Source organism: Desmodus rotundus, chromosome 1 (assembly GCF_022682495.2).
Source record: "Desmodus rotundus isolate HL8 chromosome 1, HLdesRot8A.1, whole genome shotgun sequence".
Taxonomy (NCBI): Eukaryota; Metazoa; Chordata; class Mammalia; order Chiroptera; family Phyllostomidae; genus Desmodus; species Desmodus rotundus.
In genome coordinates, this window is record NC_071387.1 from 17,446,270 (window position 1) to 17,472,907 (window position 26,638).

The 26,638-nt window shown below is 42.9% G+C and overlaps 2 protein-coding genes across 2 annotated transcripts in view; both read right to left on the reverse strand.

Annotated features, from left to right (window-relative positions):
• RGS3 (regulator of G protein signaling 3) overlaps positions 1-9,006 on the reverse strand; it is a 130,631-nt gene extending 121,625 nt beyond the window's left edge. The window contains exon 1 of the mRNA XM_045196688.3: positions 8,911-9,006. Coding sequence (XP_045052623.2) covers positions 8,911-8,923 — 13 coding nt within the window. The 5' untranslated portion in view covers positions 8,924-9,006. The remainder of the gene's footprint in view (positions 1-8,910) is intronic.
• A 3,472-nt stretch (positions 9,007-12,478) lies between these two features.
• On the reverse strand, positions 12,479-24,660 carry C1H9orf43 (chromosome 1 C9orf43 homolog). The gene is made up of 13 exons (XM_053921487.1): positions 24,465-24,660; positions 24,212-24,362; positions 22,348-22,426; positions 20,636-20,736; positions 18,922-18,985; positions 17,987-18,159; positions 17,151-17,301; positions 16,690-16,780; positions 16,364-16,434; positions 16,073-16,133; positions 13,869-13,948; positions 13,155-13,221; positions 12,479-12,937 (listed from the first exon to the last, which is right to left on the reverse strand). Exons 1-13 carry the CDS (start codon positions 24,613-24,615, stop codon positions 12,660-12,662), a joined length of 1,518 nt encoding a protein of 505 aa, XP_053777462.1. The 5' UTR covers positions 24,616-24,660; the 3' UTR covers positions 12,479-12,659.
• Positions 24,661-26,638: the final 1,978 nt, after the last annotated feature.

The following is a 26,638-nucleotide window of genomic DNA, read 5'->3' on the forward strand; positions in this document are numbered from 1 at the left end:
AATTTCATCTTTCACACCAATTCTCTTGCTCAGAGTATCTAGGCTACAGACTAGTAGGACTAAGACCTCCATGGCTACTGATACATTAACATTCAATTCAACAAATGTTTGCTAAACTAAGCACCTATGTTGTGTTGAGCCTTAGTCTGAGCACCGGAGTTAGAGAGGAAAACCCGATGGAGCTTCCAGTCCACTGAGACATTGGATGAGTGTTCCCACAGAGGAAACACAGAAACCTGGGGAAACACAGAGTAACATCTCAGTCAGTCTGGGGAGCTGAGCAGACCAAGATGATAAAGGAAGTCAGAGAAGACTTCTCAAAGTCTTACCTGAAGGATTATTTAGCCAATCAAAGGAGGTAAAGGAAGGGCTACAGGCAGAAAGAACAAACACGGAAAGGTCAGAAAAGAGAAGCGTTGTACATTTTAGGAACTAAACAACAGGAAGCAGTGGCAGAGAACTTAGAGTGGGAGGGAGGAAGTAATATGCAAAAAGGTAAACATCACACGGGGCTTCATATGCATATTACTACAAGGAGTTTAGGGTTAATCCTCAGATCACAGAGCAGCAACGGAAAGATTTTAAGCAAGATCCCAAAGGGTTTTAATTTATGTTTTAGAAAGATTACTCTGGCTAATGTATGAAAAAAATGAGTTGGGATGGAGGAAGGGTGGCATGAGGGTTGGAATCAGAAAATGTTCTTAGGTGACGTCTTTTCCAGTAATTCAGGCAATAAGATACCATTGGCTAAATGAGTGTAGTAGCCGTAGGGATGAAAAGAGGTAGAACCAACAGGACTCGGGGATGGAGTGCCTTTCCCAGAAATGGTGGACATGGGAGGAAGGGATGGACTCGGGGGAGACGATGAGCTCAACCATGAGCCTACGAAGGTTGACTCACCTGTGTGCTGCGTCACGCAGATGTCAGGTGAACTGTTGAATATACTGAACAGAAGTTCAGGAAAGAATACTTAGGCTAAAAATATAGACTTAGGAATTCCCAGTCTAACCATGGGCATGGATAAGAGAGCCCAAGGAGAATATTTAACGTGAGAAAAAGGCTCAGGCAAGAGCCAAGAATTCCAACTGAAATGACAGGCAGAGGAAGAAAGGCTAGCAAGGGACAAGGAAAGCCAGAGAGTATATTAGGAAGGAGATTGTGATGTCAAATACTATTGAGAGGTCAAATAGCTTAATAACTGAAAAGCGTCCATTGGATTCAGCACCAAGGCAATCATTGTTGACCTTCCATCCCAGAATAAAATGCTGGAAGGCAACAGCTCCACATGAATGAAAATGTACCAAATTCACTCTAAAAGGAAAAATACTCTGGGCTCAAAGCCAGAGAATATTCTCAGGTCAGGTTTTTTTCTTGTCCTAAATTTAACCAGCTGGAATGCTTTGTTAAGTGGTATTTTATTCACCCTTGAAATTCAGGAATTGCCTTTTAAAAGTATGTCTGCAATTCATCTTCAAGTTAGAACACAGTGCCTTTGGGTTAGTGCTTCTCTACAGAAGCAGATGCTGGTTGCTGTAACTGCCACTGAGAAACTTTCATTTGCCTGAGACGCAGAAGCCTTTGGTGACCTAAATACACAAACAGGGTCTAAGGGAACCAAATTAAAAAGTTCAAGATGTCAAGTGAGCTGGGAGGTGTTGTTTCAAAGTAGAAGAGACAGCCACAGGAGGGTGAAATAGTAAGTTGAGACCGAAAATAAAACCCAAAGACTTGACAAGAGCCAGAAAAGCAAAGCAGAGTCCCCGTCTCCTCTAGAAGGGCTCAGTGCCCTTACAGCCTCTTTAGGAAGCACCCCTTTCCTGACCTGAGAAGGGATGCCTTGGATCGGCATAATCAAAGGCTCCAGAGGCCCACAAAACGTTTCCCAAACCTAAAGAATAATAGACACTTCTGCTTCCAGCCAAGATGGAGTAACATCTTGGGACTGGATCTGACCCAAAAAGTGGATTTTTCCTCACACTTAAAAAAACAAAAACTCTGAACAAAATATACGGAAAGATATTGCACATTAAGTAGCAAAGGTTAGTGATCCCTGAGAAACAGAAAACCCACAAGGTGAGCCCTAAGATTACCCTATGATTATTATTGCCTGGAGTGACTTTCTGAAAGGGAGGAGGAGCCCAGGCCAACTCCAAACCCCTCAGTTGAGGAGCTCAGGAGGCAGCGAGAATTCACAGGACAGAGTATCAGAGAGGAAAGGGCTGCCCGGAGAGACAGCTTCAGAGATCTGCAGAGGGTCTCCCCTCACATCTTTAGCTAAGTGCTGATGAGCTGATGGGTGTGAGGAAAGTATGTTGAGGATGGAGAAAGAACTACCTAAAAAGACAAAAAGGAACAATTTTTGAAGTCTTGTAGGACCAGGGATGGTTCTTATTTTCACCAGCTGAAGTAGGAAGACTTCTAATTCATGGGGCACTGGATAGGTGCTGAGAAGGGTTTTGCCTCAATTTTGAGGAATAATTAGCTCTAGACTAAATGATGCTCTGGTCCCATTTAAAAAAGCTTAAATGCAAGACCCAAAAATATCAAAATGTTTATAAGTAAATTAACTGCATCTCAGAACAAGCTCAATAATATTTATAGGAATACAAAAATATCCCAATATACAACAAAATAATATCACAATGGGTGGTATCCAATAAAAAGTTACTGGGCATGTAAAGAAGCAGGAAAATATGACCCATAAGGGGAAAAATCAATAGGAACCAATCCTGAAATGACATAGATGATAGAATTAGCATATAACATATTAAAATAGTCATTACAACTGTATTCTGTATGTTCAAGAAGCACTTTGAGAGCATGTTAAGTAGAGACATGGAAGATATAAAAAAGGCAAAATCGAACATCTAGAAATGCAAAATACCATGTAAAGGATAGGGTTAACAGCAGTTTAGACACTGCAGGAAAGAGTAAAGGATTAGTAAACTTAAGACATAGCAATAGAAACTATCCAAAATAAAACACAAAGAGAAAAGGGCCCAAAAAGGAAAAACAAAGAACAAAAACCAGAGCATCCATCAGCGGCAGGACAACTTCCAGCAGCCTAACAAACATGCAATTGGAATTCCTGAAGGAGGTAGGGGACAGAAAATATATTTGAAAAAAAGAATGGGTAAAATTTTCTCAAATTTAATGAAAACTATACACCCACAAATCCAAGAAGCTCAATGAATCCCAAGCAGAAAAAACAAAGAAACTTGTACCAAGCACATCATGATTAAATTGCTTAAAATCAGTGATAAAGAGAAAATCTTAAAAGCGGCCAGGAAAAAAACCAAACCCACATTACATACAGAGGAACCAAGATAAGAATGACATTGGACTTCTCATCAGAAGTGTGTACCAGAAGACAGTGAAGCAACATCCTTAAAGTATTAAAAGGAAAAAAAACTGCCAACCTAAAATTCTTTACCCAGCAAAAATATCTTTCAAAAACGAAGGCAAAAATAAAGATTTTCTCAGACTTACAAAAGATGAATGCATTCATCATTGACAAACTGCACTAGAGGAAATGTTCAAGTCTTTGAGGCAGAAAAGAAATGATACCATAGGGAAGTCTTGATTTACACAAAGGAATTGAGAGAACAGCAGAAATGGTAACTACATGGGAACATATAAAAGAGGGTTTTTTATTATTATTTAAATCTCTTTAAAAGAACAATATAACTAGGATAAGGAGCCATTAACTAAAACCCCCCAGAGCTCCCTGCATCCTGGAATAAACTGTTACATATTGCCTTGTCTAAATTCTGATGAGATAATTGCAAGAAGCAAACTCCAGGGAAGCGATTAGCAAGTTAGCATTTGCAGTTACGTGGGAATGTTGATTTTACTTATGTAATAAAATATAGATACGTTTAGTATAAAATGCAACAGACCACAGCTGAGGTCTGCGGCTCAGCTGGTTTGCACTCAAGCTGGGCATATAAGGCTCATGCAGAGCAAGACCAGTTTCTGGACCAGTGTACTGTGATGATGGAATGCACTTCCAGGTGACAGACCATTCAGGAACAGAGGTCATGGAATCCAGAGATCCCAGCAATTCTCCAGGGAGCTTTCATCAGGAATGTACCCAGGCTGGTTTTACTGGAGCCATAACTTAGAGAAGTGGCATGTATTCTCTTTGCTTCCAGATTCTCATCCATCACTCTGGACCCCTTTTTCTGCCCCACCACTCTACTAAAACTGTTCAAAGGTCACTGCTGACTTCCTAATTACGAAAATTATGTACTCTTCTCAGGCTTCATCCACCTTACCTTAGTTTTCCTCCTACCTCTCTGATAATTGCTTAATTTTATGACTCTCCTGACTTCTACAGAGAATATTTTACCCAATTGTGAATCTTCTCCTTCCTCAGTATTTCCCCTCTGAGATCTCACCCACTCTTCTTGCTACTCTTACCTGTTCTGACACTGACTCTCAGGTCTCTCTCCAACCCCAGGGCCCAGGGCCACCTCTGCTTTTACATACTCACCAACAAACTTAGTCCTCTCTGCACCCACTTCTGACTGTCCACATGGTCTCTAGCCCTCACTGTCTGCTTCCATATCTCTCTACCCAATTAGACTGTGGACAACTCTCGTGCAGCGACTGAGATGTGTCTTCTTGGTAGCTGCCTACTGCCCAGCCTGGTGTCTGGCACACATTTTAAAATGCCAAATCTTGCTAGGAAATTCTGATCTAAAATAGATTGTGAATAGCTAAAATTACCCTCAAACAAGCCATTAGTCGCCCATAAAATGCACATGGTATTGTAAATCAAGACGGGAACAGCAAATTCACCTTCCCCATCTCACATTCCCTGTGGGATGTACTTTCACTGAATGGCGGAGCTGGAACAGCCCCTACCAGTTGCATTATATTCTCTGTGACTCCTTTCCACCTGTGCTTCATTTTTGCATTGAATTTCCATAAGTGAAAAGTATGTATAACAAACAATAACTTCATTGTAAAGGTTTGATGTTCAGGAATTCCAATTACATCAAAAGTTGACCATTCTTTCTTTCTTTCTTTCTTTTAAAGATTTTATTTATTTATTTTTAGACAGAGGGAAAGGGAGGGAGAGAAACCACAATGTTTGGTTGCCTCTCACACGCCCCCTACTAGGGACCTGGCCCGCAACCCAGGCTTGTGCCCTGACTGAGAATCAAACCAGAAACCCTTTGGTTTGCAGGCCAATGCTCAATCCATTGAGCCACACCAGCCAGGGCAAAAGTTGATCTTTCTTTAAACTGACTTCTCCTTTGACTTCATAATTTCTAATAATGACAGCACCTAACTGAATCAGGCTGAAAATTCTTTGACTCCTCCCTCTCCCTCTCTTTCCACTCTCTTTCCACTCTCCAGGTAGTTGTTAATTCTTCTTTTGTACAATGTCCCTTTGTCTCCATTCTTATTGCCACCTACCTAATCCAGGTCCTGATCACTTTTCATCTTTGATAACTGACCTCACTGGTCTTGCCAATCTCTCTCTAACTCAAGTTTCACTGCCATTAGATTAACATTTTCTAAATATTAGTCCACTCTCTCTAGCCTGACATTCAAGGCCTGGAACAATCTAGCCATAAGCTGTCTCCAGTCCCAGCTTTCACCCATCCCAGACAGGAACACTACGCTCCTTGCCTATCCCCCAAACTTTTCCCACCCGCGTCACTTCCCTCCAGCTAAAGGCCACTTCCACAAACATCTCCGCTTGCCAAAACCTAACTCTGGCTCAGGTAGCATCCAAATGCCCCTCCTTCTCATCACTACAGCTACCACTCAGCTCATACTGCTACATTATACGTATCCTACAGAAAGGAGACGTCTCATATGTTCTTCATTCATTCGCTCATTCAGCATATATTACTGAGCATTTACAATGTTCCAGGCACTTAAATAGGGACTAAACATGTGCAGTGAAGACAGATGCCACTCACAGAAACTCACAGTCTGGCAAGAGAGGTGACAGCAAACAAGCGATGAACCCCATTGAGACTATGAGAGGAGAAATTAAACGGGGGAGACGGAGGAGACATACCCTGAGTGGTTAGAAAAAAAAAAAAGAGGCCTCCAGATATTGAAGGATGTCATTTTCATAATGTAATATCGCCACCTAGTGGTCACAAACCAGTTTACTGCTTGATCCTGGAAAATTTCTAGCTATATTCCTCAATGAGTCTCCACAATCTCCCCAGAACTTTTTTCTCCTCTATGACGGTAACAAAGGGGTTGATTCTCTAACATATAATAGGTACCCTATATTTTTTAAATCAACATATAAATAGAAGGGCAAGTTAATTTCACACACTGGTACCTTCTGGCAACTGAAAGAGAAAACTTAGAAATTCTTTCCCAGATTCCTCTGGACTCTGAAGGGCCTCTAACAATTCCTATAAAGTCCAGAGGTATTTCTGTCCTTAATTTAGTGAAAAATTCCTTTAAGTGCATTTGGGTAAGTTCTATTGTTTAAAGATTACTGCTCCCATGGATGAAACCCTGACTCTCTCCCACCCAAGGGGGATTTCTGTAATCCAAAAACAACAAAGAACAGGTGAGTTACCCCAGATGTTAGGACCAGTACCAAAACAAAAGAAGGCTGGCAAGGAGAAGAGCACGGACACATAGAATATCTGAAGATGCTTTCATTGCCGCCGCTTCTACACACAGGTCAAACTGGGCCAGATGTCGTTGGGAACTATGCTCAGGAAACTATGGTGACCCAAACAAAGTGGCCTAACCCTAGTGAAGATCACAAAAAAAAAAAAGTAGAAAAGAAAGAAAGAATCCGGACAACTTCCTGAGAAACAGAAGGCTGCTAGGACAACATTCCAACAGGTTAAGTCTTAAATCCTCTAGTCTGCTTAAGTACAGAAAGAGGAACTCCGTGTGATTCTGGCTGGAGCCACCCAGCTATTCGGCCTTAATTGTCCTGATTCCTTTGGCCCAGAGTGTGGGGAAATGGCAGTTAGCAAGCTACCTCCTCTCTTAGAACACTGAGGGGCTGAAGCAAAGGGTTAATGAGGGCTCCTTCCCCTCAGTCTCTTAGTCACAACCTCATCCTTTCTTCCTGATTAAGTCTGTCAACTCTGCCTTAAAGAGAGGAAGATGGATGAGAAGATCAAAGGCCCAGGTTCTAAATCCAAGCCCCTTCGAAGGCTGGCAGGCCCACCCCAAGGCAGGGATTGCAGGAATTTCTTCATCTGAGTTCTTTATCTGGAGGACTCCTCCCCTCCCCTTCAAGGTATCAGCTGCCTTTAAAGGCTTTGCTGGTAAAAGGAAACTGGTCTCTGGGAAGTTAGCTAAAGTTTTGCTATCCTGTATTTATGTTTGATACCTTTATTCTCACTTTGGGTAAATAAATAATTTAACATTGTTTCATAACAATATATAAAGTTTTGGTTTGGGTTTTTTTGTTGTTGTTTTGTCATTTAGATACAGTCATTGTTTACCCTGGTGCATTTACAAATGTTGCATTTTCAGAAAGATCCATGGAAAGGACTCTGACTTATTCTATATTACATATTTCTGAGAGTAAATTTTCAGATCATATTTTTGAACTGAATGAAGATTACTAGAACTCTATGGAATAGGTGGATTGTAGAAATATTGGCAAATAATGAGGATGAACAAAAATTGATTATGGGTCCAAATGAAAACAATTGTAATTTTTGTAACTTTCTGTTGAAAATATTTCTAATTTTTAATCTTTTTTTCAGAGATAAGCAAACTTTTTTTCTTAAAGCAATTTGGTAAATTATACTTTCATGATCAATATTGAGGCATTTATATTTTTCAACCTACCTGATCCCCCTGGAATTTGGAATACTCTTAATGAGCGAGTATTATTATTCCTATGGCAATATTGTTATTTGCATAAATCCAATAGGACACATAAAGCTAGTTTCCAATGTGATTTTATTAACCGAGACTTTGACTGGAATGTCCTGTCTGAGAGAGACATCCCTAGACTCTGGATGTCAGCAAAGCCTGAAGGAATGAAGATTGGCTTTGAAGCTGATAAAAGCCCCTTGGAGAAATGACCTGGTCCCTTGCTTATTCATAAGGTTCACTGCAGTCTTTCCAGGTAAGGAGCAAAGGTTGCTTTCCTGGGAGATGACAAGAAAGAACCTCCAGACATTTTGGGGAACCTCGAGAACTTGAGGAACTGGGTGGTTTGGCTTCTCTGCCCCATGGGGCTAATTAAAGCTCAATTTGGAAATTCCTTATAAACTTCCAGCAAACCCCACCTAAGAGTGCCTATATTATCAATTGCTATTCCTGTTATTTTTACACAAATAATCGGGCCAAATTGAAACTGGACTTAAGGAAGTAAATGAATTAGTCTTAATTTGGCTTTTTGATAAAAATGAGGGTAATTTTAGGGGGGAGAAATTATGTTTCAATAGTCTCTATGACACACAGGTATGGACATTAAACTCTAGTTCAGTTAATGGTCTTCAAAGTTTTATTTTTCACTTATGCACAGACAAGATTGGAGAGAGGATGATAGACCAGGTGCAGGTCCCCAAGGCAGAAAGCCTGGGGTGCCTAGCAACAAGCATAGGAAAAAAAGAATAAACGGGAGCACATGGGCAGAGGGTGAAATGGAATGTTGACTCAGACGATGAATGAGGGGGCCTGGGGGCTCCTCTAAACACCTCCTGACCAATCATTATTTCCCCACAGGAGCCTCGGATACAACTGACGGTGGGGAACAAGTTGCTGGACTTTTAGGAGACATGGGAGCCACACACTCTGTATCAAACACCAAACTGACTAAAAAATAACAAAAACCCCACAACAGTCTTGGTCATAGGGGGTATTGAGACAATGCAGCAACAAGCCTCCCTCCAGCCTTTAGATGCCAACTCAGAGATCTGAAATCATCACACAGCTTCCTCTATTTACCTGAATGTCCCATCCCTCTACTGGGACGTGGCTTGCTCTGCAAATTGCCCACTCAAGTAACCTTTCTCCTGAAAGGCAGCAGCTTCACCTGCAGATCCCACTGAAACATAGACTCCCAACTCCAGATGCTTTTAACCCGTCCAGGGGGCCCCAGAGGAGAACTGTTCCTTCCTGAGATCTACAAGCAAGTAAAAAAAAAAAAAAAACCTGTTTGGACCGATGGGACTCGAGGGAAAGCAATCAATGTTCACCTGAATGGCCTGCGACCCTCCTGGAGAAATCCCAGATGGCGATGAATATTTCTTCAGAGGTACTCTGTTTCCCTGGTGGGGAGTAGCTGCACATCAGCATGTACTTCAGAATCTCTCCAAGACTTTTGATTAAAGTGATTCCACAGCCAACAAAACTAATATTCAGAAATCCCTGGACTTTCCAGCTAAAGTTGTCTTAGACAATTGAATTGCCTTAGAATACATACCAGCAGAACAAGGAGTTTGCAGGACCACCAAGCCCCTCTTGTTGCACTTACATTGACTCAGCTCTGGTGAAAACGAGCTTCACCCAAATCAGGCAACAGGCTTCAACAAACATTGGTCCATCACACCTCTCTCTTTGAGGGAACTGGAGTCTCTTTGGCTTGTGAGTCTATTTTCATGGATACCACAAGGACTCCGGTACATATTAGTAGGAATTTTATATTTAAGTTTAACCATTCTTTTCTTTATAATGCTTGCCTTTATTGTTTCAAAGCTCTTTATGGCTTATTTTTCCCATGATGGAAAAATTGTATCTGCACAATGGGCACCTCTAATATATATATCTGCTTTTGCATTGGCTGGTGTGGCTCAGTGGATTGAGCCTGTGAGCTCACTAGCCTGTGAGCCACAGGTCATTGGTTCAATTCCCAGATAGGGCACATGCCCGGGTTGCAAGCCAGGTCCCAGTTAGGGGTGTTCAAGAGGCAACCAATCGATGTTTCTCTTTCTCCCACCCTTCCCCTCCCTCTAAAAATAAATAATTATATATATATATATATATATATATATATATGTATATGTGTGTGTGTGTGTGTGTGTGTATGCTTTTAACTTACAAGATTTTGCTTTACAACAGGCTCAGGGTTTTTCATTCCCCCAGAAGATTCAAAAGACATCAATAGCTCTATAGATATGGAGAAAGAATTGACAGTGGGGAACTGTAACCATGACTGAAATAAACATAGTATGCTAATCAGGTGGTAACTATACAGTAGGCTGTACTAACAAACTCATAGAAGATTCATGATTAAGTTTCCTTGTAAGTGTTTTGTAGATGTCAGCAGTTGCAGCTCCTGCTTAACCAAGGAACGACCCTGACCACAAAAAATTGGGCACGCACCAGCAACTCCTATCAGAACGAGCAGAAACACTCCTGCATGTCCTGTTCCAGATATCAACAGTGAAACTGCAGATGGCACGATGAAACTATGTGATGACACGCACAGAAGATAACATTGAAACCACCCAAGAGCGGAGCTGAGAAACTGCACGTCACCAGAAATTCCTTAGTTCCCCTCTTTCCACAATATAAAGATTCCGCTATATAAAGTAGCCAGGAGGCCTGAGATGCTTAGATGGGCTTTGAGATGAGAGTCCTCCATCTTCCAGGTGGCTGGCCCCTAAATAAAACCACTTCCCTTTACATTAGCACCTGCCTCTTGAAGCCCTGGGCAGCAGACCTGTGTTTGGTTACAGTATTTATCTATTGGCCAGACAGCCAACCAAAATAGTGGATGTAAAGCATCTTGAAAACCGTAATGTTGAATGTAGATTATATTTCCCTAAATTCTGTTTGTGATTATCAGAATTTGAGGGGCTGGTATAATAAAGGTGAAACAAGTTTCAGTCTGCTAATGTTTTTACCTCCCTTTGAAAATAGAAGCAAAGGCCAGGGTTCAGATGGCAAATATCTTCTCACTCCAAATACGTCATGATTCAAAAGGTAACTTTGTACTCATCAACAGGACTTAAAAAATGTGCCAATGTCTGAGACTTGCTTTACAAAGTAGTTTAATGAGCTACCAGATAGTTAGAACTTCTCTTCTCTGAGTCTTCAGATAAAATGAGCAAATGAAAGCTAAGCCCTGTGCATCCTCAGCCCCACTCCTGACCACTGGAAATCGTATTTGCTTGGGTGGACATATCTGAGTGTAGGCTAAGGAAAAGCGAAAAAAGTTGTAAATTTTTAAATTCCCATGGCAGTTATTCTGCAATGTAATGTACATTTGAAAAATGTTGTTTTCTTTAAAACAAGCCAAAGAATGCCTCTTGTATTCCTCTCACCATGAAGATTCAGCAAAGCATAGTTCAGTCTAGTAACACAAATGACGTCATATCATTTTATTTGGCTTGGGAATGAGAAGGAATGGGTAGCTGCAGCTTCAGTTTTCTAATGTGGTCTGTGTTTGAGACAAGGCTAAGAAGGAGTCGAACATTTAATCTGCCTTTCTTGTATGAACTGTACTTAGGGTAACCAAGTAACTGATGAGGGACAGGTTTCTCCTTGTATAAAGATCTCAAGCCCAGCCCAGAGTTCCACTTCTGGCATAACAGTATAAGGAGCTTCATGGACTGCTCTCCAATGAAAATAGTGAAAAAAAAATTTTTTTTAATTTTTTAAGTCTCTAGAAATGACCCTAAGGGCATCCAGCAAATGAAGAAACATTTGTTCAAGAAATTCTACAAAAACTCAGTAAGGACTCCAAGAATCTATGGTATGTGCCCTCCCTTTCCCAACTTCAGTGAGACAGGAGCTGTACTCCAAGCTGTTGCAGCCCCAAAACATGGTGCTCCCTCACCCCTCATCTCCAAGTCAGAGGGCTGTCTTCTCAGAAGGGACAGGATGTCATCATTTCTCATCTTGCCACCAGTTTACCTGGCTGCTGAGGATAAGTTCCTGTGAGTACAGCTGATACGTGGGGACTCCCTTCTTCTACCCAGCCCCAACTTGTGGGAGGGAAGCTTGACCTCAACCGCAGAGCTGCTGAGAATGCTGGGTCTCCAACTGCCCTTGCCTGGGCTCACAGGGCATAGGGCCTGCAGCTTTTATTGGGTACATAAGAATTTTGTTATATTATCCCCTTTACTTTCATGTAATTTTGAAATTTTTCATATTAAAAAGTTTAAGGACAAAAACATTAAAAAAAAAAAACTTTCCAAAAATCAAGTTCAAGCAATCCTGAGTCTTTATGAGCAACAGGGAAATGTTCCTGCAGATTCAGTAACTTAGAAACTGCAGCTTTCAGCCTCTTTCCAGTCCTGCACCACATACAAAGGAATATTACACATAACACAACAAATATTATTGAATGATTATGTGGACGCCACCCTCAAAAGAAGCCATTTCCTGAGGATGAGAGGCAAAGTTAGGAACACCATAGGGGTTCCTTCAGGTCAAATTCATCTTCCTACACCTGGAAACTTTTCAGAGCTTCAGAGACAAGATTAAAGTGATCCAGAAAAGAGATGCCAAGAAATATCTCTCCCCACTCTCCCAGAAACAGAGAATGAGTCTTTTGATTAAGCAGCAGCTATGTTTAATCACAAATTATTCTGGTCCTAATGGAAAAGAAACAATTCATGTTTAAAGGGGTGGGGCTTAGAGGCAAGTAGAGGTGAATGAAGACAACAGAATCCAGAGTTCAGGCCCTGGTAAAGGCTCCAGGGAGAAGCCCCCTCTCCTTTTAGCCCTCATGTCTAAGGTCGCTGTGCTCAGATCTCTAAGCACCCTGCTGTGGAATAAGGCTGTCCAGTGACGACTTCCGCCTCTTCCTCTGGAGACTCTTCTCTCTGAGCCCCAGAGAGTTGGTTCTCCTCATCTTCATCATCAATAGACTGAAGAAACCTCAGTAGTTTGAGCTCAGGGTTCCAACGTAGTCTAAATGTAGTGGCTGAAAGGTCCTCTGAGGTCCTCTCTTGCTCTTCTGGCACAACCTCTATCTGAGTACTGATGCCCTCGTTAGTGGATTCTGTCCTGGATAATTTAGGATCTAAAAGAAGACCCAGCCATTACTTATGCCTGTAGCCTTCTCCCAGCTAACTGTGACAAATACGGGACAGAAAAAGAAGGGCTGGGGTGTCTTCAGGACCCTTCAGAGGGACGAAGTCTGTGTCATCCAGGGAGGTGAACCAGCCTGGTCAACACAGAGTTAGCTCTCCCTGTCTTTCCTCAGTCACTTTCTAAGGTCCTTCCACCCTATGACTTACTCTGCTTACTGGGGGAAGAATCCAGGTAGTTGTCAGCACGGTCCATCTGTGGTCCCTCTGTGGAATCCTGTGGGATCCATTGGAGTAAGGGTAAGGAAACTTGACATTTTATCTAAATTATGCTTTTCTCAGAGAAATTAACATCTAAGGACAAAATCCCACCTCCTGAGACTGAAGAGAGAAGAGGCGTGTATCACACATTCTTGCCCTCCAGGCTATCCCGATGGTAAGCCAGAGCCCACTTTTCCCCATTCCCAGCTGCCAGCTAAGGACACATTGCCTCCAAGCGCGGCTGCCAACAATTCCTCCCATTCCCGTACACACACACTGCTCCTTCCATCAAGAGAGAGAGTTGGTTTCCTCTCCTCTTGAATCTGGGCTAGATTTTCAGGGGGCGGGGTTTCTAATAAAATGTGGCATCAGTGACACTGTTCCAGTTCTAGGCCCATCCCTTAAGCAAGTGCTTGCATGAGATTACTATGCTGTCAAAAAGCCCAAACTAGCCCCATGTAAGGAACTCATACAAGAGAACCAAGGCAACTTGGCCAACAGCCCAGCCCAACGTCCAGAATTCAGACTGGGCAAACTCTCCAGTCAACCCACAGAATCATGAGAAATAACCAAGTGCTGTGGTTTCAGCTGCAGGGTGGTTGGTTGGACGGCACCAGACAACTGAAACAGGCCCCTTGCAGGATGGCCCTCATACACTCTCACCTGTTTCAAGGTGGGGCTATTTTTCTTCATCTGCTGCTGCTGCTGCTTGTCACTTTCCTGACCTCGTAGAGTTCTGTGACCTAGTGACCACAGAGTCAACTCAGTTCTCTTCTTACATGTACTTCAATCCTATTTTGGGGCTTCTAATTGATCCCCTAGTCTACACGTAACTCCCTATCCAGGACAAGGCGGGAGTTTAGAGGCAGCTAAAAGGGAGTTAGGCTTTCTGAGTTCTATTTGTGATTCTGTTCACCCAGAACTGTGCCCACATCTACTACAGAATTAAGGTAAAGTGTGTGTTGAAAGACCCAGGATTCCTCCAAGAAACCTAAGCAGCAGCTACCTGAACAGCATAGCAGCAAAAGAAGCCCTGACTCTACCTTTTCTGTTTATGAATACTCCTCTGCCCTTCTTGCACCACACCTAATGTACCCACATTGGTTTCTGAAAACAAAACCCCTCCCCACAAAAAGCTCTAGTTCCAGAATTGTTTTACATCAGCTTTATCCCCAACTAGTCCTGAAATGCACTCATTCTTTCCATTCTCAGCCTCCCTTTCTCTAAATGAACATCTTCCAAGCTGCCACCAGAGGTATGCTAAAAGGCAAAGCCAGTCAAGGAACTCCCTTGCTCAGAATTTCTGTTGGTTCTCTGCCAGAACTGGTTCCCACACTAGCTGCAAACTGAAACACTGGAGAGTTCTAAAAACACCGAGGCCTGGGTGCCAATACCAGACATTCTGATTTATAGATCTGGGGTGCAGCCCAGGAATTAGGGTTCTAAAAGCTCCTCAGTTGATTTCAGTGTGCAGTCAAGGTGGAGCACCACTGACCTGGAGGATAGAGGTCAAACAACTTGGCAGGCTATACAAGCCCCTCCCCACCTCTCTCCCAAAAACATCCAGCCCTGCAGCCATGGTGGACAGCTCGGTTTCCCTGAGCAGCCATGCTGTGCCAGGATGCCTTTGCAGATTATTCCCACTTGCAGGACTTCTCTGCCCTATCAGGAAAACTCTCACATGTACCCAAATTCCAATGCAAAAATCATCTCTTCCATAAGGCCTTTCTCAGCTCAATGAGGACAGGCCACCACTCTAAGCACATGATTCAAAGGGGCACCCCATTCACCCAAGCAAAACTGCTCCTATTGGAGGTATAGGAAACAGTAAAGGCACCAGAGTGGAATTCAGGGGTGTGGATCACTCTGGATGGGAGGCTACCCTTGGACAAGTCACCTCCTGCCCTGGGCCACAGCCCTGGTTCATTCTACCTCCCATGTGAAGGTGAGGAGCCTTCTTAGACCATCAAGTTAGAGGACACCATTGGTATCAGAGAGCTCAGTGGAATGGGAAATAAACCAAGAGAGCAGCTTCCTTCCCAGGAAACACCTTCCTCCCACCCTCCAGCCTTCCTAGGGCCCCAGGGTTGGAGAGCGAATTCTGATGATTAAGCAGTTATTTTCACATTACAGTCAGCAGTGTCCAGTCTAAGTAGGGCAGAAGGTTTTTAGGGGCATTCTTTCTTCCTCCTTTCCTCCCATTCTGCACTCCAGCTGAGAAATATCAGTAGGACTGGGTAGGGCACTGCAGCTCAGACATGATAAGATCTCCAAAAAAATCGAGATATCCATCTTATCTCCAGTGTGAACACCAAAGGAAAAGGACCACCTGTCGAGAACTTGCTACCCACCTCCTAGATGGGGCTAGATTATGTGTTGATCTCAACCTGAGGCTGCAGAGATTAACTTGTGGCAGAGGAGGCGGAGGGCCCCAGACTCTGCTTCCTTAGAACTTGCTTGGGGCTTTAGTGAAGGGCCCCGGACCTCCCCTGCCTCATCCACCAATGGGCCCTCAGGGGTCTTCCCTTCAGTAACCTGGGCTTGTTCATCACCCTCAAATCACTCTGCCTTTTCTAAAGTCAGACCTGAGGGAAAACGGCTCTGACTCATGCTCGCGGTCCTCTCTCAAATACCATTGAAGCAGACATCTGGCCCCGCTTGCTTGCTTAGTATATGTTTGATGGAAGGATGGTAGCCACACCTTCGTGCTTGATAAAAGCATTCCAAGGAAAATTCTGAATGACTGATAAGACAGGTTCCCAAATGGCACATGTGTTCAGCTTTTCCTGCCCTCAGCTCTATCCTGGGCCTCTGTCACTCTCAACTCACATTTTCCTTACCATAACATGGGTCACCAACCATGGCACCCAAATGTTTATGCGAAGTGCTGTGGCTCCCTGGATCATGCTTGGATTTCTTTTTAGCCTCCTGAAACCCGCATGAGGACAAACGGAGTTAGGACTTTTGGGAAGTGAAGAAAACTTTTCAAAGAGTCTAAAGGAAGGAAGTTAATATCTACATCCAAATAGGAACTTCGTATCTATAGCCAGACAGAGAACAGGGAGAGTCCCACCTCTCACCCATTCCTTCCCGTTCCAGGCTGCACCCACGTCTCCAGTCCCAGCAAGTCCTAGGTGGACCCCTCGGTGCTGCTCTACCTGTTTCTTAGTAGGTGTTTTCAACGTCCTCTGTTGCCGCCTCTCCTGGGGCCACTGCTGCTTCCTATTACCTTGCGACCAGAGAAGCAGCTCAACCCTCTTCTCCCTGACAGCTCCCACCCTCCCCTGGGGCTGCTTGCTGTGCCCTGCTCCACAATGGTGACTCTGGTCAGGACCAAGCCGGGGCAGGCTTGGGGGTGGTGGTGGTGGCTGCTTCTTGAAATTGTAGTTTCCTGAGTTCTACCTGTCTGTGTGACTAGGGCCACAAACATAACTGAATTTGGACCAAGATCAAGTATGAGTATTGTGGGCTAAGGGAATGGTACCTGGAGATCTGGCAGTACCAGGAAACCTATTTTCTTCCTTCAGATTATAATATAATCTCTTCAAATGTTCAGGATATCTCAATGCTGGTCTCTGGAGAAAAAGAAAGAAAGAAAAACTCTACTGTAGGTCTTGCCCTTTCCCCAAATGTATTCCCCAAATGCATTTATCCATCTCGTCAGCACGCACTTTTGAGAACCTGGTGTGTGCAGCACTGAACCACGAGCCCGGAGAGGGGAACGAGCAGGAAACGAAGTGCAGGGGAAAGAGGGAACACTGCCCCCCTCAGCCCCTTCCCATACTTTTGCTTTCACCTACGTATAGCCCAGCCCTTCTGTGGGGCTTCAGTCCAGAGTAGACGGATAGAAGAGAAAGAAGAAACAGAAAGTCAGCTGTTCGTGCCTTGAAGATAGATGAATTTGGATTTGCATAGACATCTTACTTGAGGCTCCCTAACTCTTACTTGCAGGGTGAGGCGATGTACAGATAAAAACATCTTTGCAGAAATGGCACTGTCAGGTCGGCTGTTTTCCAGAGGAGGTTTCTTTTTCATTATGGCCAGCTGTGTCTTCATCTCCGGACAAGGTGAGGTTTTCTCTCCATCTGACAAGAGACTGAAGGGGACAGAGACAGCCAGACACTCAGCAACAGCTCTTCCTGGAGAGTGTGGCTGAGAGGAAACACAAAAAGGGGTACAAATTTGAAGAACTGTCCACTCTGAGCCTAAAAGGCCCATACCAACAGGTGCTCATTCACTAACAGCTTTCAGGTGGATTGATAGCTGTGTGGATTGAGTGTTTACTATCTGTGAGTCTCATGTGCTTTATACCAGTCAATCCTTACAACACCTGAGGACAGGTATTATTGTCCCCATTTTGCAAACGAGGAAAAGGAAGCTTAAAGAAGCTAAATAAATTACCTAAATTCATGAAGCCAGTAAGTTTTTATACAAAATATGAAGGTTGTGTCACTCCAAAACACAAATCCATTCTGCCTCCCACTTACCCATAACTCAAGGATAAGAAGAGGAGTGTGATGGGGTGAACCTCCTAGTGGAGGTTTAAATGACGGAATATGTGTAATGTGCTTCCGTAGCACAGGGCCTGGCAGATGGAAAGTACTTGATAAATGGTGGTGATTATCGGCACCACTGTGTTTTGTTAAGTCCAAGAACTCAGTGAACAAATAGGGGGATGGTTTTCTGCCCCCCAACTCAGGAAGAGCACACTGCTTTGACCCTTCTCAGCTTCAAAGAAAAGCAAGGGCCCTGGCTTTCCCACAGGCTTACGTGATACTTACTCATTTAGTAGATACTGAGGTAATGTGTCAGATTGGTTCCAGAAAGGTAGGAATTCTGAATTGAGTTGCTCAAAAAAGTGTACTGGGGATGGGGGAGGCACAATTATCCCTGGAGCTTGCAACTGTGCTTCTAAGTGCTGCTTTCCAGAGAGAACCAGAGAAGACTTGTCTTTCTGGAAAAGAAACAGTGGGAAGAGCTCCCTGACGCACTCTCTTCCACCCGCTACCTGCTGTCCCGCCTCCCAACCCAACCCCGGCACATGCAACTCCTTGTTTCCAGACCTAGTCCAGCAGCCCCTCCCCACTCTGCACTGTGAGAGCCACCACACTCTCCCCTGTCTGGCTCCCCAACCCTGCTGCTGAATTCAGATCATAACAGGGATTAGTTGTTTTGTTTGTTTTCCCCCCAAAAGGTTATTCACTTATTCACTAGACAAACTGAACAGATACTTATCGGCAAACCACGTGTCAGGCACAGGGCTAGGGCTGGGATTCAGCAATGAACAAAATGGACCAAGACACTATTCTAATGGACGTGGCCATCTTCCAGCTCTGGGACTCTTCAAGGCTAATTTGTCCAATAAATGGTACTATTAGACGTAAAAGCCCAGGTCCATTATAACAGTCCACTGAAATTCTATTTCCATCACACTGGCAATTAGTTTTTAACTGACCAAAAACTTCCCCTGAACACCCAACAGTTCCTCCTAACATCTCTTCAAGGCGATGCTCTCCACCTTCCTACAGGAAGGAGGGAGGGAAAAAGAGTCTGTGAACACAAATGGTTTGGTAATCATTTCTTAAGAGGGGTTTTCTTTCGCAAATTTTGTTCATTTAAAGAGAGATCAGGAGAAGAGGGAACATATCTCAAAGGAAAACAAAAATAAGCTCTATAGAGTAATATCATATAGCTTTGGCCAAAGCATCAAGCTTACCACTGTAGGTGTCTTTCTTTTCTTCCTCCCATCCTGGCTGGGAACAGTATGCTTCTCAGCTGGCCTTGAAATAAGAATAACCACAAGGTATTTCCAGACATCTTAAACAGAAGTACCAAGAATATTGTGAATGATGACTATGAAGATTTCTATCCACTATTCAATACTCTAACACGGCTGGCTGGGAGTCCAGTTGTACCTGCTGCCCAGAAGCTGCTAAAAAAGGACCCCCGCCCTCACATCTAAATTAGGTTCCCCATGATTCTCTCACACAACCCAGTTATTTTCTTTAATAGCATTAATCCAAATTAGCAATTACATACTTAGGTGTGGTGATGTCTGTAAATGCCTGAATCCCCACCACCACAAGACTGAAGAAGGACAGGGACCAAGTCTATTTGGTTCTCCACTGAATTCTCAGTACTTCGCATGAGGAGGACCTCAAATATTTTTGCTCTGTTGTCTTCCTCCTCCTTTTTGCCTGGAACATGGCTATGATGGCTGGAGCCTAACAGTCGCTTAGCCCTTAAAATCCCCTATGAAGCACCTTAGAAGACGGAAGCCATGGCTAAGGATAATGACCCAGAGAGCTAGAAGGAACTCTGGTTTCTGATTACCTCACAGACCTGACTTACTAGCCCTGGCCCACCTACTTCTGGGCTTCTTTTATATGAAAGGAAGTGAACCCTTAGGATTTTAAAAATTTGTTTATTTACACTATATATATATATATATCCATACATACACACACATACATGTACATATACACACATAAAGAATGCATATATAAAGAAGCAGTAACAGGTTCTTTTTTAAAAAGGAAAACAAAATTAAAAAAATTCTTAAGTCTCATCATCTAAACAGTCACTTAACAAGAAACTGAAAGCCTCAGGTGTCACAAAAGAAAAAACACTCTTGCCCTGACCAGTGTGGCTCAGTTGGATGGGCATCATCCCAAAAGCAAAAGGTCCCTGGTTCGATTCGTGCCCCTGGTCAGAGCCCATGGCTGGATGTGGGTTTGGTCCCCAGTCAGGGCACATGAGAGAGGCAACAGTTCCTCTCTCACATCGATGTTTCTCTCCCTCTCTTTTCTCCCTCCCTTCTCTTCTCTCTATAAATAAATTAATAAATAATAAAATCTTTTTTTAAAAAAAGAAAGAAAAACTACTTTATTCCAAAAATTGTCAGTATTAGCAAGGCTTCGGGCCTTGGCCAAGCAATCTTCGTAACGCTCAGCTTGTATACAAGCTCTGCATGCTGTCTTTGTGGTATGTGGTAGCTGGTATGTGGCTGTCATGTGGTAGCTTTGTGCCACTGCGCTACTAGGCTTTGGGGTTAACACTGAAGATTCCTGTGCTTCACTGAAAACTTTCTCTCTAGTTGCTGATAGCTAATAGGAAAAACTAATAGTCAGAAAGAATTTGCGTCTTAATCAAACCTCTCAAATACATTGGGCCCTATCTTGTACGCTATTTACTGCCACATAGAATTTCATATAGAGAAGTCCCAGGACATGAATCTCAAAGTGCATTAAAATAGAATTCCAGTGTAGCAAGTGGCAGATGCAAGAGACTACGGCCTCTTCTGGTTGTCCTTCCTGCTACTTGCAGTAAGGTGGCTACAAAGGAGATCCTTAAAGGAGGCCTGAAGAGGACAGTAGGGCTGTGTAGAAGGTAAGAGGTGAATACCTCTTAGTTCTAGACATGACACTCACCCAACATGGTCCTCTGGTTCTTTTGGGATCCAGACTACAACCATATTTCTAACATCTTGAGGGCAAGGAAGTGGTGTCTCATTCAAATTTAGCACTGGAAGCTAAGAGAAAAATATAAAGACTATGTATCATTTGAAGGTACCAGTTCCTGATGGCACTCAGTACCAAGCCCAGGACTCTATTATCATGTGAACCAGAGGGTACAGTGACTCACAAGATAACAAAAAGACATTCTCCTATCCCCCAAACACCTTCATAAAACTCCCCTAAGAAACCAGGTATCAGTGCAGGTACTGTAAGAGGAAGCATTTATTAAGTGAATAGCCTCCCCGCTTCCTGTGACATTACGGTGGCATTTGGCAACTCCCAACTCCATCCCATACAAGGGTACCTTGGACCTTACCTGAGGGAACACTAATTCTGGCCACTCCACTCCAAAAACTTAGATCTTCTGCAGATATTACAATATAATTTGGGAGTGGGGGGGGATTGACAGAAACAAAAGCAAGTGTTCTACTTTTTTAGCCTATCTATAATTATAGGCGTCTACATAAAAGTTAAAGTCTTAACTCTCTACATATTTAGCTATTTAAAATACTAGAACACTATTTGCCCCAGGAAACCTTATAAGTGATCTAGTCCATATCCCTCGTAGGAAAGGGGGTGGCTAAGAATACGGTTGTCCCCATGAAAAGGAATTGACAGGCTTAGGGGAACAGGGGAGACTACTTTGCATTGTCAACCTTTTCCTGATTCTGAATTTAGAACCATGTACATGCATTATCTATTCAAACAATTAATTTAAAACTAACTTAACGTAACCCTCTTGTTCTGAAGTGGTCAAAGAGGTGAGTGGTGTGTTCATTCATCCATTCGAACCTGTCTACCCTCTCTTAGTTCCTTACACTCCCCACAACATGACACTGAAAAGTGACGTAGCTCACAAAAAAATAAAAAGCATCAATAGGACTGCAAAGGTCAGCAAACCTCTCTTATTGTAGATGAGTATCAATGGATGGGTTTTTTTCCCTAAACTCTAATTTACTTCTGCTCCTAACTACCTATGTGCTTTAGCAAATCACTTCCTATCTGGGCCTCAGTTTCTTCAACTGTAAAATATATGAGATAGACCATAGCGATGTTCTTCAAACTGTAGTTGCAACTTATTTATAGGTCATCGAATCAAATTGAGTGAATTGTGGCCTACATTGTTTAAAAATGAAATAGAATAAAATAAAACAGAATAGAAAACCTCAGAGTGCATCCCCCTTAGTTAGGGTAAGGATTGTTCCATGACATTTTTGTTGCACAACGTAATTCTAACTGCAGGTTACAACTAAAAATGTTTGAAAGTCATCAGAGTAGATGACCTCAAGGCCCAATTTAGGTCTGCCATTCCAGCATTCTAACTTCCCTGTATTGTGAGATGACAGTGTTTATTTACTAGCAGAACACGTTCTAAGTAGGGTAGAGACAAAATTCTCACATATCCCAAACTGCCACAAATCAAACCCACTTGAGTCTGGGATTTCTGGAAACAGTACAGCATGTAAAGCCATTAGCACAGAGCCTGGCGTTTAGTAAGGGCCCAACGTTAGGTAGTTATCACCACATGACCATCATCGTTCAGACTGCAGCCATCCCAAGGAACAGTGCCAAATAAAGGTAAGTGTTTTATCTCCATTAATAAAGAGAAGGTGCAGAGGAAGTACCTTTTTCAATCGGTGACTTACTTTGGAAGATCTGTCAGTATAGTTGATCAAATCTTTGTCAGGTAACTTCTTCCGAGGCCTAAAAATGAATTTCTGAACATGAGACTGAGATACAAAGGACCACTTGGGATGATAAAATGAGTGCTAGGAGGAAAAGCCTTCTGCTTCTAGAAAGCCTTGGACTGAGCACTTGCCGAATGGATGTAGGAGCGTGCCATCTCATTAAGTTTGGTTTGTTTTTCGTGGAACGGCTCCCAAACGGACACTGCACGTTGCAAACACTGCACGACTATTTGTTGGATCAAACTGAATGCACAGCCTATGCCCCTGTCTCCCTCCAGCTACAGATGGTTACATAACCATCAATAAAGGTTTATTAAGTACCTCTGATGGAGACGTCCAAAAACATTAAATAAACAAAATCTGGCATATACACACAAAGGAATATTTTTAAAAAGGAATGAAATTCTGATACATGCTACAACACAGAAGAACATTGAAAACATCACACTAGATGAAATAAACCAGACACAAAAGGATAAACACTGTATGATTCCACTTATATGAGGTACGTACAACTGGCGAATTCACAGACAGAAAATATAACAGAGATTACCAGGAGCTGGAGGGAGGAGGGAATGAGGAGCTACTGTTTAATGAGTACACCTAAGGGGCGCTCTTCTTGCTACACTCATCACAACGAATAATTCTTTGCCTCCCCACCTAGGCTGAAAGCCCCTTGAGGGTAAAGACTCTATCTTGTTCACTACTGTATCCCCAGTGCCCAGAAAAGCAGCCCCCACTGAGATATATCTATGAATTCAAGGAGTGACTAAACAAATGATGCCGTGAAGACTAAACAAATCTTGCCCTTCATAGGCCCTGCCTGGGAAAAGCCGCTCCAGGGGTTGAGTACTAGAGAACCTAAAGGGAGTCCTATTCTTTCCTACACTATCTTTAGCCTTGATGAAGAAAAATCATCAAGGGCTGCTTACGTGGGATAGGAGACAAGAAATCACTACAAGAGCCACTATTAGTGCTTTTATTCCAGGCAACGGGGTCTTCAAATTTTAAAAGTCTGAGATTTCTACAGATACGTTCACTTTAACTTCATATATCAGCAAGCACTAACCGAGTACCTAAACTTTGTAGGGTATTCAAACAGAAAAGCCATTGCTTCTTCCTTCAGGAGCCTATAGTTTCATACTTAAAAATAAGACAAGACAGACAAGCATGTGTAGACAGTTTCTGATGACCCACAGAAATGAATGAGGTCGTCCCTGATATGGGCTGAATTGCCTCCCCCAAAATTCATTTGTTAATGCCCTAACCCCCAGTAACTCATATTTTCACTGTATTTGGAGAAAAGCTCTTTAGAGAGGTAATTAAGGTAAAATGAAGTCTTATCGGTGAGCCCTCATCCAATATGCTGGTGTGCTCATAAAAAGAGGAGATAGGACACAGACACACACAGGGGGAAGGCCACGTGAAGACACAGGGAGAAGACAGCCACCTACAAGCCAAGGAGCAAGGGCTCAGAAGAAAGCAGTTCTGCCAACACCTTAATCTTGAACTTTTAGCCTCCAGAATTTGTGAGAAGATAAATTTCTGTTGTTTAAGCCACTCAGTCTGTGGTATTCTGTATGTATGGCACCCTAGCAAACTAATATACCCCCCATTTTAACCAACTCCTTAGAACACAAAAAAGAATGCTTTCTTTTAGTTTCCCTCTGTCTATTTACCACTTCCTTCACTGAATTAGTATTTTAACTCAGCTCTCTCAAAGCCTCCTACAAGGGTAAAGAAAGTCAACCCAGAATTTTGCAATAGCAGGTGCTTAAAGGAAGTTTCCGTGATAATTTACCTGCCTTGAAATTTGGAGGCAAACTTTGAACCCTGAGACAATAAAGAGTGAGGCTTGGCGAAGGTAAATCCTGGTAAACGTCGATGAGGATGTCTCTTGGCCCGGAAGCAGGAATCAGAGATGTTTACAAGGGTGACCACTGGGAGTTTTTCTGAGAAAACAGACCAGAGGAAAATATGTAACATATCACAAGGGAGACAAACAGAAATAGTTCAAAGATCTTGTAAGGAAAGAGATAGGCTGACTAATTCACCATCAACATCCAGAGGAGTTTTGCAGCGTGAGCCCAAGATTCGAGGGTGGCCCCTCTCAATCCGGCGGATGGTTGCCCAGCATTGTGGATGCTGACAAACAGCCATATCACAGGTGGTTTCATCCCACTGGCTCTCATCTGGCAAGTCCATAGTTATAAATGGTTTAGGACAAAAGCCGACCTTGCGGCTTTCTAGCCCTTTGGAGAAACAATCACATAATTAGGGAGTATTATACTCTAGCCAGATCTTAATTTGGACTCAAAGCATAAAATATTTCTGTCGAACTCTTAGAGGTAAATGGTGGTAACAGAATAATTAAGAACTGGGTGACGAGCAAGTAAGAAAACATCACAGTGTGAAGTAAAGTGGCAAGAGTTTGGGAGCAGACTGACTTCAGAAATTCTCCTAACTTGCCATTAAAAGATTGGTTAATCTGAACTTCAATTTCCTCATCTGCAAAATGAGGATAAGCCTATTTCATGGGGTCATTACAAAAATTAGTTAATGGACATTAAAAGGTCTGGCATGTAGTTCAGAGTAAGTATCAGCATCCTTTCCTTTTCCTCTTTATTAATCATTAGGGAGACGATACCACCATCTCCAAAACGTCTTATCAAAAAACAATGAATGTAGTTACAGAGTACTTTAGATGGCTCAAAACTTTGGAAGACATGTTTCATTTTTCAGTATGCTCCAGTTCTCATACGGGCATGAAATGTGCACTGGAAATTAATGGATTTGCTCAGACAGCTAATCTAGTAGACTTGAGGCCATTGGCTTTTCATTGACTGTCTGTGTGGTCTGAGGCAAGGGACGTACCTCTCTTAGCCTGTTTCCTCATATGAAGTAGAGGAAGGGAAATCCCTAAATAGGATTGGAGAAGCATTAAATGAAAAAATGTATTTTTATGTGTGGTAATGTAATAGGTATTCAATAAATGTTATCATCTTTCTCTCTCCAGAAATGTTTTATGCAATCGCTACCACCTGATTCATAGTAACTTTGTAAGGACAGTGTCCATTCCTACTTTCTTTTATTCAATATGTTTATTGACTAGGAAATATGTGAGGGAATCTGTTATAAGCATGGAGAACAGTAATAACAAAACATGTCCGTTCTAGAGGACTTTTAATTCAGACCAAAGACATCAAAATATTGGCCTAGGATTGCACCTGTCCTATGACTTGTTTTCTCCTGTACTTTGTACGTTGAACCATTATTTTAAATGGAAATAGGATGTGATGTCCAGATTTCGGGCTCCTTTCAGAGATCAAAATATCTGACAATATGAGGGCCCAGTTCCAACAGCAACTGACTGACGCTGAGCACCTCCTGACATCTTTAGACCAGGTCTGTTTTGTCCAAGTGGAGTTTTCCCACCAGATCCTAGTTTCTAACTGAAGCCGTTGCAGTTGCCATTTATCCTTAGAATGCCGCTGCTTTTTCTCGTAATAGGGAAATGTTTCTCTTACTCATTATCAAAAGCAGGAAAACAAAAAGGTAATGAGTCATGTCTCATGAAAAAAAACCAGTTCTCAATGGGAGTGAAGGCAATTTCTACGTACATAATATGAAAATGATACAACTTAAAAAGCCATTGTAAAGCTATGGTAATGCCTTGACTAGGAAAGATGTTCGATGAACGATTTTATAAACTAAAAAGAAAATTGTAAGAGGGTTTGTTTTTGAATGAGAAAATGATGTATTATTCTCACAACCTGTCTGTCGTCCTATCGTTACCTCAGCAGCTTGAATTGAGCCCCGACGTCTAGTCGTGCCCATTTCTATGTTGCCAGCACTGGCGCTCTGGCTGGCAAATTAATTTGCGTTGGAAAATTCTAGGTAACAGTATCCCTTAATACTATTATTACCAAGTTTGGAGGGGTGTGATTATTAAGGCTAGACATCAGCTCCGGTAAGAGGTGAAAAAGGATTCCCTGCTTCGTTCTGGTAAAAGGGAATGAGAATCTGGCCTCGGGGGCCGTGGTTCCGTGGAATCCACGCCGTAGCCACCCAGCTGGGAGCTGAAGCCCAGTGGTTAAACGCTGTTCCTCGGGGGGCGGTGAGGAGGCCTACTGGCCCCTCCCACCAGGCCCCGCCTCTCGCCCAAAGGAGACCCGTCCCACCGTCTTAGTCCTGGTCTTCCTCCCCCCCCCCCCGCCCCCCCAGCAAC

Bases quoted from the DNA above. Each gene is read 5' to 3' on its own strand.
- C1H9orf43 (XM_053921487.1), bottom strand. From the start codon at position 24,615: ATGGACTTGCCAGATGAGAGCCAGTGGGATGAAACCACCTGTGATATG. The intron at 20,737-22,347 runs GTACTTCCTCTG...TTTTTCTCTTAG, and splicing joins TAAGTCACCGATTGAAAAAG to CTTCCAGTGCTAAATTTGAA. The intron at 12,938-13,154 runs GTAAGTCATAGG...GTCTTCTTTTAG, and splicing joins TTCTTCCCCCAGTAAGCAGA to ATCCTAAATTATCCAGGACA.